Below are 13542 nucleotides of genomic sequence, written 5' to 3'. Positions count from 1 at the left end.
CTGTCATTATTATGTCTCTGGAATAGCTGTCTTTTGGTGCCCTCTTTTATTAGGTTTAACTTGTGCTGTGGACTCAGTCATGCTGTAGCTCTATACCTTTTACCACACTTTGATAACCCTGCATGCAGCACACATAAATGCAGTTGCAATCCAGATCCAAGATGTATATCCACATCTGTTTTTGGAACCTACGCATTGTCCTTTGACAGGATACTGTAAGCTGTCACTGAAACCCAATAAAGTTTATTTAAAATAAACACAGTTTCTAGATTTTCTAACAAATGATACTGAGCCATAAGCCACCCTCATGGTCCCTGAAACCATATCATATAGAATGACTCCCCCCATTCTGGGCATCCTAGCAACGGTGACCGGACCAGAAATCTCTAGTGCTTAAGTAATGTAAGCAAAGCCCTGCATTCTCCAGTGGCACAGATTATATAGATTAAATAGAGGCTCAATTATTCATGTTCGTCTTAATTCCAGGTGGGTACTTTTTCTGAGTAGCCAACAAATTGGATGGAATTCGCAGGGCTGTAACCTTTGATATCCTATGATGTCAATCAGCTTTGAAAAGTGAGGTATAAAATGAAGGAATATATGTTGATGGAAGTATCCATGACGACAACAGCTTTAGATCGTGAGACTGGTTTCTGTTGTGTGGGAAATGCAACACAATCACAGGTTCTATTCAGATTAGGCATTAAAAATATTAATAACTGGCACCAAATGAAGCTGTCAAAATCATGCAAGGGTTAAATTTAGCGGGAAGAGCAACACATTGTTATTTAACTGCTTTGTGAAGAGTTGTCCCTCATATAATTTCCTTGAAGGTAACACTAGGAGGGTTTTTCCCATGGTAAAGGGAACTCTCTAAAAGATGTTAAATCCAGGACCGGGTAACGTTAATTTCTTATAATGGGGAAACCTCAATGGATCTAATCTCTTGATGTCAACTTTTAACCAAACCTCCCAATCAACTGATGCTAAAGATTACCTACTTGTATTACAACAGTGTCATTTCAGGTCAATCCTAAAGTTTATGGAACAGAGAGTGGATCTGAGAGGCATAAGGAAAATACTCTAGTTAAAACAGTCACTATTGCAGTGCCTAGAGATGAATGTGGCAGCACTACTCAGTTCTTTAAAGGGAAATTGGAATCCTGAACAACTAGAAGATTGGCATTTTTGAGGTCCAGCTTGCACTGCAGCATTGTCAAATACTGTATTTGATGAGCTACGAAGGAATAGCAGTGGTAACAATACCTGTAATCTACAGTTCTCCAGTATTGTATCTTTCATAGAAGGACATGCTCAAATTATTCTTGATTGTCAACCATGGGAACCTTGGCAGTCATACTAAATAGCTGAGCCAGTTAACTTTAATTTTAACACTGTTATTGCATCATACTTTATCCAGCCTACTGGTTACCCTAAATGTCCTAGTGAAGGATGGAGAGTCACATGAAAATCTATGAACAATACCAATAAACTGTTCTTTATGCTAAGTATTTCTTCTTCAGCATTTGAATATTCAAAGATTGACATGCTTGAATTACAACTAGAGATTAGCTGTAACAGTGGATGAACAGAACACAGTCTGTCATTGCAGACTGCATGTCATGATGGAACCCATGAGTGAAAACACAACATGCCATAATCATTGTGTGCCATGCCAAAGTCACTGGATTTCATAATAGACTTAAGTCACCCTTACAGCACGCCATAGAGACCTAAGGCAGGGTCCATTATATTTTATGTGAGGACATATCTGCATGAGCAGATATGTTCCTGTGACGTATAGTTCGATTACAAGATGTAAGGAAATGCCTCCTTGGCATGGTTGCCCCCTGACTTTTTGCCTTTGCTGATGCTATGTTTACAATTGAAAGTGTGCTGAGGCCTGCTAACCAGGCCCCAGCACCAGTGTTCTTTCCCTAACCTGTACTTTTGTATCCACAATTGGCAGACCCTGGCATCCAGATAAGTCCCTTGTAACTGGTACTTCTAGTACCAAGGGCCCTGATGCCAAGGAAGGTCTCTAAGGGCTGCAGCATGTCTTATGCCACCCTGGAGACCTCTCACTCAGCACAGACACACTGCTTGCCAGCTTGTGTGTGCTAGTGAGAACAAAACGAGTAAGTCGACATGGCACTCCCCTCAGGGTGCCATGCCAGCCTCTCACTGCCTATGCAGTATAGGTCAGTCACCCCTCTAGCAGGCCTTACAGCCCTAAGGCAGGGTGCACTATACCATAGGTGAGGGTACCAGTGCATGAGCATGGTACCCCTACAGTGTCTAAACAAAACCTTAGACATTGTAAGTGCAGGGTAGCCATAAGAGTATATGGTCTGGGAGTCTGTTTTGCACGAACTCCACAGCACCATAATGGCTACACTGAAAACTGAGAAGTTTGGTATCGAACTTCTCAGCACAATAAATGCACACTGATGCCAGTGTACATTTTATTGCAAAATACACCCCAGAGGGCACCTTAGAGGTGCCCCCTGAAACTTAACCGACTGTCTGTGTAGGCTGACTAGTTCCATCAGCCTGCCACACTAGAGACATGTTGCTGGCCCCATGGGGAGAGTGCCTTTGTCACTCTGAGGCCAGTAACAAAGCCTGCACTGGGTGGAGATGCTAACACCTCCCCCAGGCAGGAGCTGTAACACCTGGCGGTGAGCCTCAAAGGCTCACCCCTTTGTCACAGCCCAGCAGGGCACTCCAGCTTAGTGGAGTTGCCCGCCCCCTCCGGCCACGGCCCCCACTTTTGGCGGCAAGGCTGGAGGGAACAAAGAAAGCAACAAGGAGGAGTCACTGGCCAGTCAGGACAGCCCCTAAGGTGTCCTGAGCTGAGGTGACTCTAACTTTTAGAAATCCTCCATCTTGCAGATGGAGGATTCCCCCAATAGGATTAGGGATGTGACCCCCTCCCCTTGGGAGGAGGCACAAAGAGGGTGTACTCACCCTCAGGGCTAGTAGCCATTGGCTACTAACCCCCCAGACCTAAACACGCCCTTAAATTTAGTATTTAAGGGCTACCCTGAACCCTAGAAAATTAGATTCCTGCAACGACAAGAAGAAGGACTGCCTAGCTGAAAACCCCTGCAGAGGAAGACCAGAAGACAACAACTGCCTTGGCTCCAGAAACTCACCGGCCTGTCTCCTGCCTTCCAAAGAACTCTGCTCCAGCGACGCCTTCCAAAGGGACCAGCGACCTCTGCATCCTCTGAGGACTGCCCTGCTTCGACGACGACAAGAAACTCCAGAGGACAGCGGACCTGCTCCAAAAAGACTGCAACTTTGTTTCAAGAAGCAGCCTTAAAGAACCCTGCAACTCCCCGCAAGAAGCGTGAGACTTGCAACACTGCACCCGGCGACCCCGACTCGGCTGGTGGAGAACCAACACCTCAGGGAGGACCCCCGGACTACTCTACGACTGTGAGTACCAAAACCTGTCCCCCCTGAGCTCCCACAGCGCCGCCTGGAGAGGGAATCCCGAGGCTTCCCCTGACTGCGACTCTCTGAAACCTAAGTCCCGACGCCTGGAAAAGACCCTGCACCCGCAGCCCCCAGGACCTGAAGGACCGGACTTTCACTGCAGAAGTGACCCCCAGGAGTCCCTCTCCCTTGCCCAAGTGGAGGTTTCCCCGAGGAAGCCCACCCTTGCCTGCCTGCAGCGCTGAAGAGATCCCTTGATCTCTCATTGACTTACATTGCGAACCCGACGCTTGTTCTAACACTGCACCCGGCCGCCCCCGCGCCGCTGAGGGTGAAATTTCCGTGTGGGCTTGTGTCCCCCCCGGTGCCCTACAAAACCCCCCTGGTCTGCCCTCCGAAGACGCGGGTACTTACCTGCAAGCAGACCGGAACCGGGACACCCCCTTCTCTCCATTGAAGCCTATGCGTTTTGGGCACCACTTTGAACTCTGCACCTGACCGGCCCTGAGCTGCTGGTGTGGTAACTTTGGGGTTGCTCTGAACCCCCAACGGTGGGCTACCTTGGACCAAGAACTGAACCCTGTAAGTGTCTTACTTACCTGGTAAAACTAACAAAAACTTACCTCCCCCAGGAACTGTGAAAATTGCACTGTGTCCACTTTTAAAGTAGCTATTTGTGAATAACTTGAAAAGTATACATGCAATTGAAATGATTCAAAGTTCCTAATGTACTTACCTGCAATACCTTTCAAACAAGATATTACATATTAAATTTGAACCTGTGGTTCTTAAAATAAACTAAGAAAAGATATTTTTCTATAACAAAACCTATTGGCTGGATTTTTCTCTGAGTGTGTGTACCTCATTTATTGTCTATGTGTATGTACAACAAATGCTTAACACTACTCCTGGGATAAGCCTACTGCTCGACCACACTACCACAAAATAGAGCATTAGTATTATCTATTTTTACCACTATTTTACCTCTAAGGGGAACCCTTGGACTCTGTGCATGCTATTCCTTACTTTGAAATAGCACATACAGAGCCAACTTCCTACACTAGATATTACAAGTGAACAGAGAAGCCATCTTAAAGTATGTACTAGTCATCACAAGTTACCAGCTACATAATGACTTCACTGAAACCTATGGTGTTTGGTATCAAACACCTTGTCTTAATAAACCCATACTGATGCCAGTATTGGATTTATTATGACGTGCACCCAGAGGCACCTTAAAGGTGCCCCCTGAAATCTACTAGTCTTCTACTGTGCAGGCTGACTGGCGTCGACCACCAACCTGCCATCACACACAAGTTTCTGACCCCGTGGAGAGAAAGCCCAGGCTCTCAGAGGCCAGAAACAATGCCTGCTCCGGAGGAAAGTGTTATCACCTCCTCCAGCAGGATGGCTAGGAAAATCTGCATATCTGGGTTGGAGGCTTCAAAGCCTGTTATATGCGACCCTGGCATCTCCCAAACCTGGGGAAAGCCACCTTCTGCCCTGATGCCCATTTAACAACAGGACAGGTGGGAATATAGCCATGCAGTAGGCGTATTGCACCTCCAGGCTAGTCACACCGTTAAGGTGGGCTGCCTGATGTGCTCCACGAAGGAAAGGTTCCATCCTCTTGTTTTTGATGGAATTAAGAATGCTGAACAGGGTCATGCTCACTCCACACACTAAGCGGTCATCTACGGAGTGCAGTCACCCCAGGGGTAAGTGGCCCATTGGCTACTACCCTACACTCCCCTTAACGCCCCTACATTCAGTATTTAGCTGGCCCCCATACACCAGGAACTTAGATTTAAATGACTAAAGAAGGACAAAGAAGAGCCGACCAGCTAGGACTGGACTAGTTGAGGACTTGGGCACCAGACCCTGCGTACCTGCTCCAGTCCTGACAACTGCAAAGGCCTGACTCGTCCGGCAGCAGTGCATCCTACAAAATCCTCAGAGGCCTTCCAGCACTATGCCAACCAGCCTCCATCTCCCTTGGAGTAAAGGAGGCACTTCCCTGCAGCAGCAGGCACCAACTGCAAATGTCCAGTTCTCTATTGTGCTGATCCATCAGGTCCACCAAGGGAGCATCTCGCCAGGAAGTGGATCCAGAGTGTCCAGGAGTGCAGCCCTGTTGACCTATCCTGTCTTCAAGATGCTGAGTCTGCCAGGAGCTTCCCTGAACCAATACCCGGAGTACCACTGCCATTTGCAAGCACCAAGGCTTGTTTGTATTCAGCCGGAACACACCAATCGCCAAAACTTAGCTGCACTTCAGGGGTCTTCAAGGGAGGCCAGCTCCATGCCAGAAGTAGTCTTGTTGAGTTTCTTACAGCTCTCCTGCAGGTATCCCAAGAAATGTGAGAGCCTCTGACTCGCCGACCATGCCAAACAAAACACCTATGCACTCGAGCCCCCCCTGCCTGGGGTCATTGAAACCAATGGGGTCTCTGTGGGGCTGAGACCCTCAAGGAGTGAGCCCCCCTTGGGTTTAGCCAGACTGGTCACCCGACCCTACTTGCAGCCTTTTACTTCCAGGTACTGATCCAATGGACTTCAACGTGTAGCGTCCAAGGCTACCACCGCTAGGGGCACCTCTGCACCCAGAAACACCACAGCAGGTAACCCAAAACTAGTGGTGGTACTAAAATCTTGGCTCCTATTTACCTTAAGTCCAGAAGAACAGTCTTTTAAGTCGTTTTCAAGTGACCCTATGTAGTATATGTTCTCCTCATAGGATAACATTACCGTGTTCGAGGATCATGCCTTAGATTTGACAGCTGTATTTTCTATACTTTGAAAAATCACTAGTACTTATCTAATCTTGTAGATTCTGGGTCTAAATATAAAATTCTGTACTATTTTTCTAAATTGGTCTTGAGCCTCTGTAATTTCAACAAATGCTTAACACTATCCTCTAATAAGCCTAAACTGCTCGCCCCTAACACAAGAGTGAACATTTGGGATTATTTATTTAAACCCTGTAAACCAATAAGGGTTGGCTGGACTATCTGCATGGTGTCCCCCTACAGTGGTACACTACATAGATAGCCAGCTTCCCATATGGACCCTTAGACACAACTGGCAGGCTTCTCATCCACCATCTGGCATGTAACATCAACAGGATGCCCAAGGTCATGAGGCCAAGCAGTCGCAAGAGCTGTAAAACTGGACTCTGTTCCTGAAATCATCTCCCCAATATCCACGATCCTGTGTGGAGGAAGAAGAGCCTTCATGCACGTTGTGTCCAGTACCGTTCCTGTGAAAGGTTCGCTTCTGCGTGGAGCAGGGGTGGGGGCTTCATGGGGAATATGGTAAAGTGCAAGTAGTGAAGGAGAGTTATTATCTGCTTAAGTTGTTTCCTGAAAAGCACCCTGGAATCCGCTTTAAGAAGCAAGTTGTCCAAGCACATAATACATGGAACCCTGAATGTCAAGCAACCACAATCATCTGCGAAAAACAAGTCATCAGTTCAAATGGTAGGACAATGAGCTGATGCTGCTGGGTTCTCGCAGTAAACCTCTTGTAATGTCTGTGGGTGGAGAGAGTCAGAAGCTGGAAATGGCTAACTTGAAGATCCAGGCATGCCAAGTGGTCTTAGCATATTCAGAGCCATTAGGCCTTGTCCTGTTGAATGAAGAAGTTCAGAAGAATAGTCAGGATGGGTTTTATTACACTGTCACTCTTAGGGAACATGAAGCAAACAGAATTTGATACCCCTTTCGTCCAGTGGCACCACGTCTATGGCCCCTTTGAGCAAAACAGCAAGTACCCAACAGCTTCCTCCTCCTCACCAGAAGATAATGATGATCCAGGGAGCCAGAAAGGGCTCCGAAGCAGGAGAGCAGGCAAAGGGTGGTAGAAGCTGCATATTGGATTCATCCTCTGTATCTATGTCCCCAAAAGGAGCAAGTATACTCCCAGGATTGTCTGGACAGGCTGAGAAGGCAGTATCTCCTGCAACTGCACTACCCGAGAGTAGCCACAAAACATCCTATACTGTTGGGGGAAATTACGTTAACGAGGCTAAGTCCAACACACAACCTGTAGATCCACTGCTTCTGAAAAAGTGTGTCTTTGAAAAGCCAACAGAATGCATCCCAGAGTGGAGACACAACATACTACCTGTGCTAACAGACCGAGCAACAATGTCCACAGTGACCAGGCACACTTCAAAATATGTTTGGATGCATCCAGCACTAACTAGGCATGTAAATGGTTTTCTGATGTGGTCCGGAAGGCTGATCACTGTAGGTTTAATCAATTCCCACAAGGCATGAAAATAATGGGCAATTAGCAGGGGCCATTAGAAGTACTGAGGGAGAAACTGCCAGAAGCAAGGACTTTTTTTTACCTAGAAGTAAAGTTTTTTTTTTTTTTTTTTTTGTTTTTTTTTTACTCTATAAGGAGGAGCCATGGTCAAAGCATTTTGGTTTGTTTCAAGAGAAGGAGATTTGGGCAACCAAAATTTCAGGTGAGAGGGCATAAAGTAGGGGTGACCTGAACCAAGGTTATGGGGTCTGGCTATCAGTCTGTGTACTTCCAAAAAGGGTTCTTCCATGCAGCTCTGAGAAGACCCAAGAGGGCATAACTGATTGAAAGCAAGGGTCTGCAACTGAGGAGGAGGGTTGCAAGATTGTTGCCTAAATGTTAGCCTTCACAGCTGCAGGGGTAATTTAGCTGCTTTTCCTATATAAATGAGCAAAATGTCTCTAAGGAAGAGCCTAGGGGTAAGGGATGTCTCCTTTTGATGAGGTATCAAGGTCACTCACATCTTATAAGTCTAGAGATAAGAAAGCATCATTATCATAATTGGAAAGAAGGCTGTCAGCCGCTAAATCATCGACTGCATAGCCATAATCATGATCAAGCACTGCAAATGGATCACAGCCAAAGATCTCCTCTGTGCAAGCACATTTCCAAGCCCTAGGATGGTGCCTTTTCAGGGTAACATGATTAAAGTTCACCTCTGTGTCAGCACGGAGGAAGGCTCTGATGAAATGGGAAATGAGCCCCATTAAGTTGCAACTTCTTTTTAAGCGCTGAAGCCCTTGACACATGGTGTCAGACAGACTCAATCAAAAGTGTCAAGGTTGCCAAGAATGCAGGATCATGCTCCGCCACGTGAGACAGCTCAGGGGGTGTATGATCAATCCTGAGATGTGGTGTGATGGCCAGGGCGGTCGACACTGGAAATGGGGAGCTAAGTTTGAGTCCCAGACTTTCTGTAGTTCCAGGAAAATCACTTAATTGCTATGTGCCTTAAAAACCCCAAAAATAAAAATGAATCTAGCCCTGTGTAATGGTATCTGGTGCTCATGTAAAGTGCTCCGATGCTATACAAAGCTGCAAAAATAATAAATAAAAATAAAAGAGCCAAAAGGCACAGACCTTTGCAGGGTCGGAAATGGACTCAGAAATTCCTCTCTCATTGAATTTAGTCTCAGGATATTCTCTAAAGAGGAGGAGAAGTTCGGGTTCAAAGAACAACATCAAGACTGAGAAAAGTCAAGGACGTGGGATTTTTTTCTTGAGGAAGAAACAGGGCTTCTCCATCCAATGTTGCTTTGTGTATTTTTTAGGGGAAGATTATTTGGGAGACTCTTCCCTTTCAGGTGACGTATCGGAGGGTAAAGAAGGTAATTTGGACATCTCTCTAGAGGACTTGGCCAGAAAAAAACCTGGTCATCGGCTCGCTGATGGCCTCCTGGTGCTCAAAGGCACAAAAATAGTAGGCAACAACGTCACGCTACCTTTCGAGACAAAACATGCAGTTGTCATGGATGTGAAAGGAACGTCTTCTGTGATCTTCAACAAGGCTTGAAATCAGAAAGATTTGTAGGAGACAGTTCACCTAGTCCCTAACACTAAAGAATTATGTGGACCCGCGTCAATAGGATGGGAAAAAACAAACTGACGCCAGCGTGCCAGCAGTTGCTCTTTTGATGTCATCATGCCCAGATAGAGTTGCATGGTGCCATCCTTCAGTGCTCAAGAGTTGCTACTATGACAAAGCTTTCCAGGCAAGTATGAAGTCTGGAAGGACAGTTCGAAAGGTGAAGGATGTGTGGGAAAATGTTTTCATCAGAAATGCAAAATTTGAAATTGAGACTGTAACTCAAAAGTGGTCTGACCAAGATGCAATAAGGAACTTGCAGAGGGATAGAGGGACTTCAGTCCAGGAAATTAGACTGGAATGAATTACCGAGGACAAGGAAGAAAAAAAAAAAAGACACTTGAGGAAACGAGGATCATCAGCTTAACCAAAAGCTTGCATATAACGTTAGATGCCTTTGTACATTTTAAATACTTGCTGTCATGGGTGGTTGGTACCTTGAAAGGAGAGTTTTTCAGAATTTCAGTATTTGCTTATTCCACCGGATGTTCCTCAAGCTACAGTCCGACAAGGAACGTGCTTCTTACCATCTGTAACTTTTTCAGAGAACGGACACATTCTCCCTTCTGTAGAAGTCTCATCGTGCTCACTGCACCCTTAAAGTTTTGAGCAGCCATCTTTATTTGGCATTTCCTGAAACATTTTTCTTATCACCAAATTGTTCACTCATTTTTACCTTCTTAGCTCTAGAGATGCTAGGCTTTATTGTCTTGTAACAGCTATCTGAATCAAATGTAAGTGACCGGCACCCAAACACTATATGACTTTGCGATTCAATCACAACAGAAAGATTTGCCCTTTGTCCTTTTCCATTTTCCACCAAGGCTGTGCCATGAAGTTGAGGGCTGATAGTTTTGTTGCCCTGCTCAATACAGATTATCGAGCAGGTATTAATTGCCCAATATAACATCCTCAGAGTCCAGAAGAAGCACTGTTGTACTAAGAACCTTTTGGTATATCGCAATAAACCAAAACAGCAGTAAAAATATGCTGCTGTGGGCCCCTGGCATCAATAAATATGGCTGTGTGCCAGTTCTCTAGTTCTATTTCCTAACGATAAGTGTAAACCTAGTAACTGTGATTGAAAAAAGAAATAATGTTTTCACGGATATATAGGACTATGGTTCACACCACAAAAACAGTTATTATTCTTCATGACTCAGGGGATTTGTGGGGTTGAACAACATGTTTAAGAGATGCAAATCTCTCAAAGACAATCATGTTGTCTTTAGACTGTCTCTGAATTTGGTTAGAATTAATTAAGCACAAAGGTGCATGTTCCTCACTAAAGCTTTGAATACATTCAGATTTTGCTTACACATACAGTCAGTGGTGAAATGACCCACCTGAAACCCTGCTAGGGGACAGATCCTCAGTTAATTTTTTATTGACACAAGAAAGGATTTTTCATCTTTTAGTATCGCCATAACACTGAAATCGCTTAGTAAAAGACCATAAAAAAAGGAAAATCAAAAGTATACAAATGCAACTTTAAATTTTTTTTCTCAAATACAGGCAGCAAAGAATAAAATTAAAAAATAATAATTTCACATCACTAACCATAAATGTACATACATAGGGGAATAACGATAAATTGGGAAACAGCACAATTATTGTGCAGAAACCGGGTTTCGGCAATTAACTATCTGCAGACGGGTACACTTCAATTTCAAGAACTTAGGGCCAGATGTAGCAAAGGGTTTTTTCCATTCTGTGTCAATGGGAAAATGTGTTCGTACATATGGCCCTTAATGTGAGAGTGCCAAGGTACCAATAACTAAACATGGACAATGTTACCCCAAACACAAAATCAGAAAGTGACTGCAGGGTACTAAGTAGTAAAATAAAAGACAAGGTCTTGCTCTGTCACCCACAATGAAGCTTGGTGGCGTTCAAGCTGCAATAGCCATAACCACATTCGAAGCTTAGTCACCTGAAACTCAAAGAATCCAGTTTTCAGTGCCTCCTTGAACATCAGCTTCTCATAATTTTGCTCCGTCTTGATCACCCCTGCGTTCATCTCGCTAGAAACAAAACAAGAGAAGCACTAAGTTCAGTTGATGTAGATTATCATCCGGCCACAGCAATCAGTTTTGAGTCAAGACTTTTACAGGATGCTCATCACTCCACCTTGCCTGCAAGATTTTTTTTTATTTTTTATAAAGTACAGTTTTCATAGCTAAACAAGTCAAGTTTATTATTATGTTACGGAACTCCGATGGAGATCCACGTAGGAGTAAAAACATAGATACACAAATGAGAAGGAATATAAGAAATAACAATTGAATTAAACTTTGATAAACAGATTGAAATTAATTATTACAAAATAAAAAAAAACACTTAAAATAATTAAAAACTCTAGCACAAAACATTTAATCAAGTGGAATAAATAAGGCTTGAGATAAATTAGAAGGAGATCTAAGTGAAAGAGATAGACAAATGGAGCGCAACCACTTAAGGCAATAAGGTCGAACAAATTAAGACAACATGCTTCAAATCCTGAACGCAGTTATAGCATAGATTACAAATGGCGGAAGAGCCAAACCATTTTGCTTCTAATGTGTTCAGGGGGAGTTGCCCCTGTCGCAGCATGAGCCAGAATCTTCTCACCCCATGAGGCAAGTTCCAGATAAGGTATGGCTGTGTGACCCCTGGCTTTAAAGAGTCAGCTATTATATGGAAACTCTGTCTATGTATCCTAGCTGAAACTCACTGCCCAAGTTGCTTTCCTGAGAGCAAATTTAAGCTATGCTGGTGAGAGAGCAAAGATTGCAGATGGATCTAGTTGTAAAAGATCCATGGCGTATAAGAAATTCCTACTGATGGTATATTTTACTTTGTGCCCAGCTAATATTTCTTTTTTTAGCAGTGACCTCAAACAGTCGTCACAGCTCGTCATCAAATTAAACATCCAATGGATTATTACGGCCAGGCCTTGAATAAAAGAGCTACGCAGGCCCAACTCAAGTCTTAGTAACGGTGCAGAGAAGGCAGAGTTTACAGTTAAAATATTTCTTAAAACACGTTACTCCAGTTTGTCGAGAAAGATCCACTTAGAAACTGCAATATGCTCAATACCATACAGTAAAAATTGAGGTATCTTTACCCAATATACCTATAAGAGATGTTTGAAATGCCTTCTGCCCGTTACTCTATAGAGGGTATCCAAACCATTGGCTTGAGATTGGGCCGTTCTTTGATTATCCTCAATATGCTCTCTTTCTTTGAGATTCCCGCAAGCAATTTTACCCAGATATGTGTAAGATGTTACTCTTTCAAGCTGTTGAGCTCCCATGGTCCAGTTAAAATTGCTGTACTTTAATTTTTTGTCCCTGTGAAAGCATAAGATTTTACTTTTTGAGAAAATTATCTTTAAAAAGTGTGCTTCAGTATATTGCTAGAGGTCTTTTAGCCTGTTATTAAGCCCCGTTAGGGTACGATCTAAAATAATTATGTCATCTGCATAAAGTAGACAGCATAACGATCTGCCTCCTAATTTGGGAGCAAAACCCTCACATGAAGTTAATGTGCTGGTAAGTCTGAAAGATACAGAGAAAATAACAGTGGCACCAACATAAATCCTTGTTTTAGGCCGTTTTTAGTTAATATAACATGAGATTCACTTAGCTCACCCCTAGCAAAACGCTGCACCAGGTGGAGGAGTAAAGAGCAACCACGAGGTCAAGGAGGATGCTGGGCATGCCTAATATTAAAAGCTTCTCCCATAACAGAACACGGTCAACCTTATCAAATGCTGTGGAGAAGTCTATGAAGGCTGCATAGATCTGCTCCCCTTTCAGAGATACATATTTTTCATTAATTACTTGCTGTAAGGAAATGCCTCCTTGGCATGGTTACCCCCTGACTTTTTGCCTTTGCTGATGCTATGTTTTGAATTGAAAGTGTGCTGAGGCCTGCTAACCAGGCCCCAGCACCAGTGTTCTTTCCCTAACCTGTACTTTTGATTCCACAATTGGCACACCCTGGCATCCAGGTAAGTCCCTTGTAACTGGTACCCCTGGTACCAAGGGCCCTGATGCCAGGGAAGGTCTCTAAGGGCTGCAGCATATCTTATGCCACCCTGGGGACCCCTCACTCAGCACAGATACACTGATTGCCAGCTTGTGTGTGCTGGTGAGAACAAAACGAGTAAGTCGACATGGCACTCCCCTCAGGGTGCCATGCCAACCTCACACTGCCTA

General features: G+C 44.3%; 1 protein-coding gene across 1 annotated transcript in view; it reads right to left on the bottom strand.

Annotated features, from left to right (window-relative positions):
* LARS1 (leucyl-tRNA synthetase 1) overlaps positions 1 to 13542 on the bottom strand; it is a 360224-nt gene that overhangs the window by 74226 nt on the left and 272456 nt on the right. Inside the window, exon 24 of the mRNA XM_069244681.1 lies at positions 11274 to 11364. Coding sequence (XP_069100782.1) covers positions 11274 to 11364 — 91 coding nt within the window. The remainder of the gene's footprint in view (positions 1 to 11273; positions 11365 to 13542) is intronic.

This window comes from Pleurodeles waltl, chromosome 7 (genome assembly GCF_031143425.1).
Source record: "Pleurodeles waltl isolate 20211129_DDA chromosome 7, aPleWal1.hap1.20221129, whole genome shotgun sequence".
Lineage (NCBI taxonomy): Eukaryota > Metazoa > Chordata > Amphibia > Caudata > Salamandridae > Pleurodeles > Pleurodeles waltl.
The sequence above is the reverse complement of the archived record's forward strand: the minus strand, read 5'-3'. Positions and strand labels throughout refer to the sequence as shown.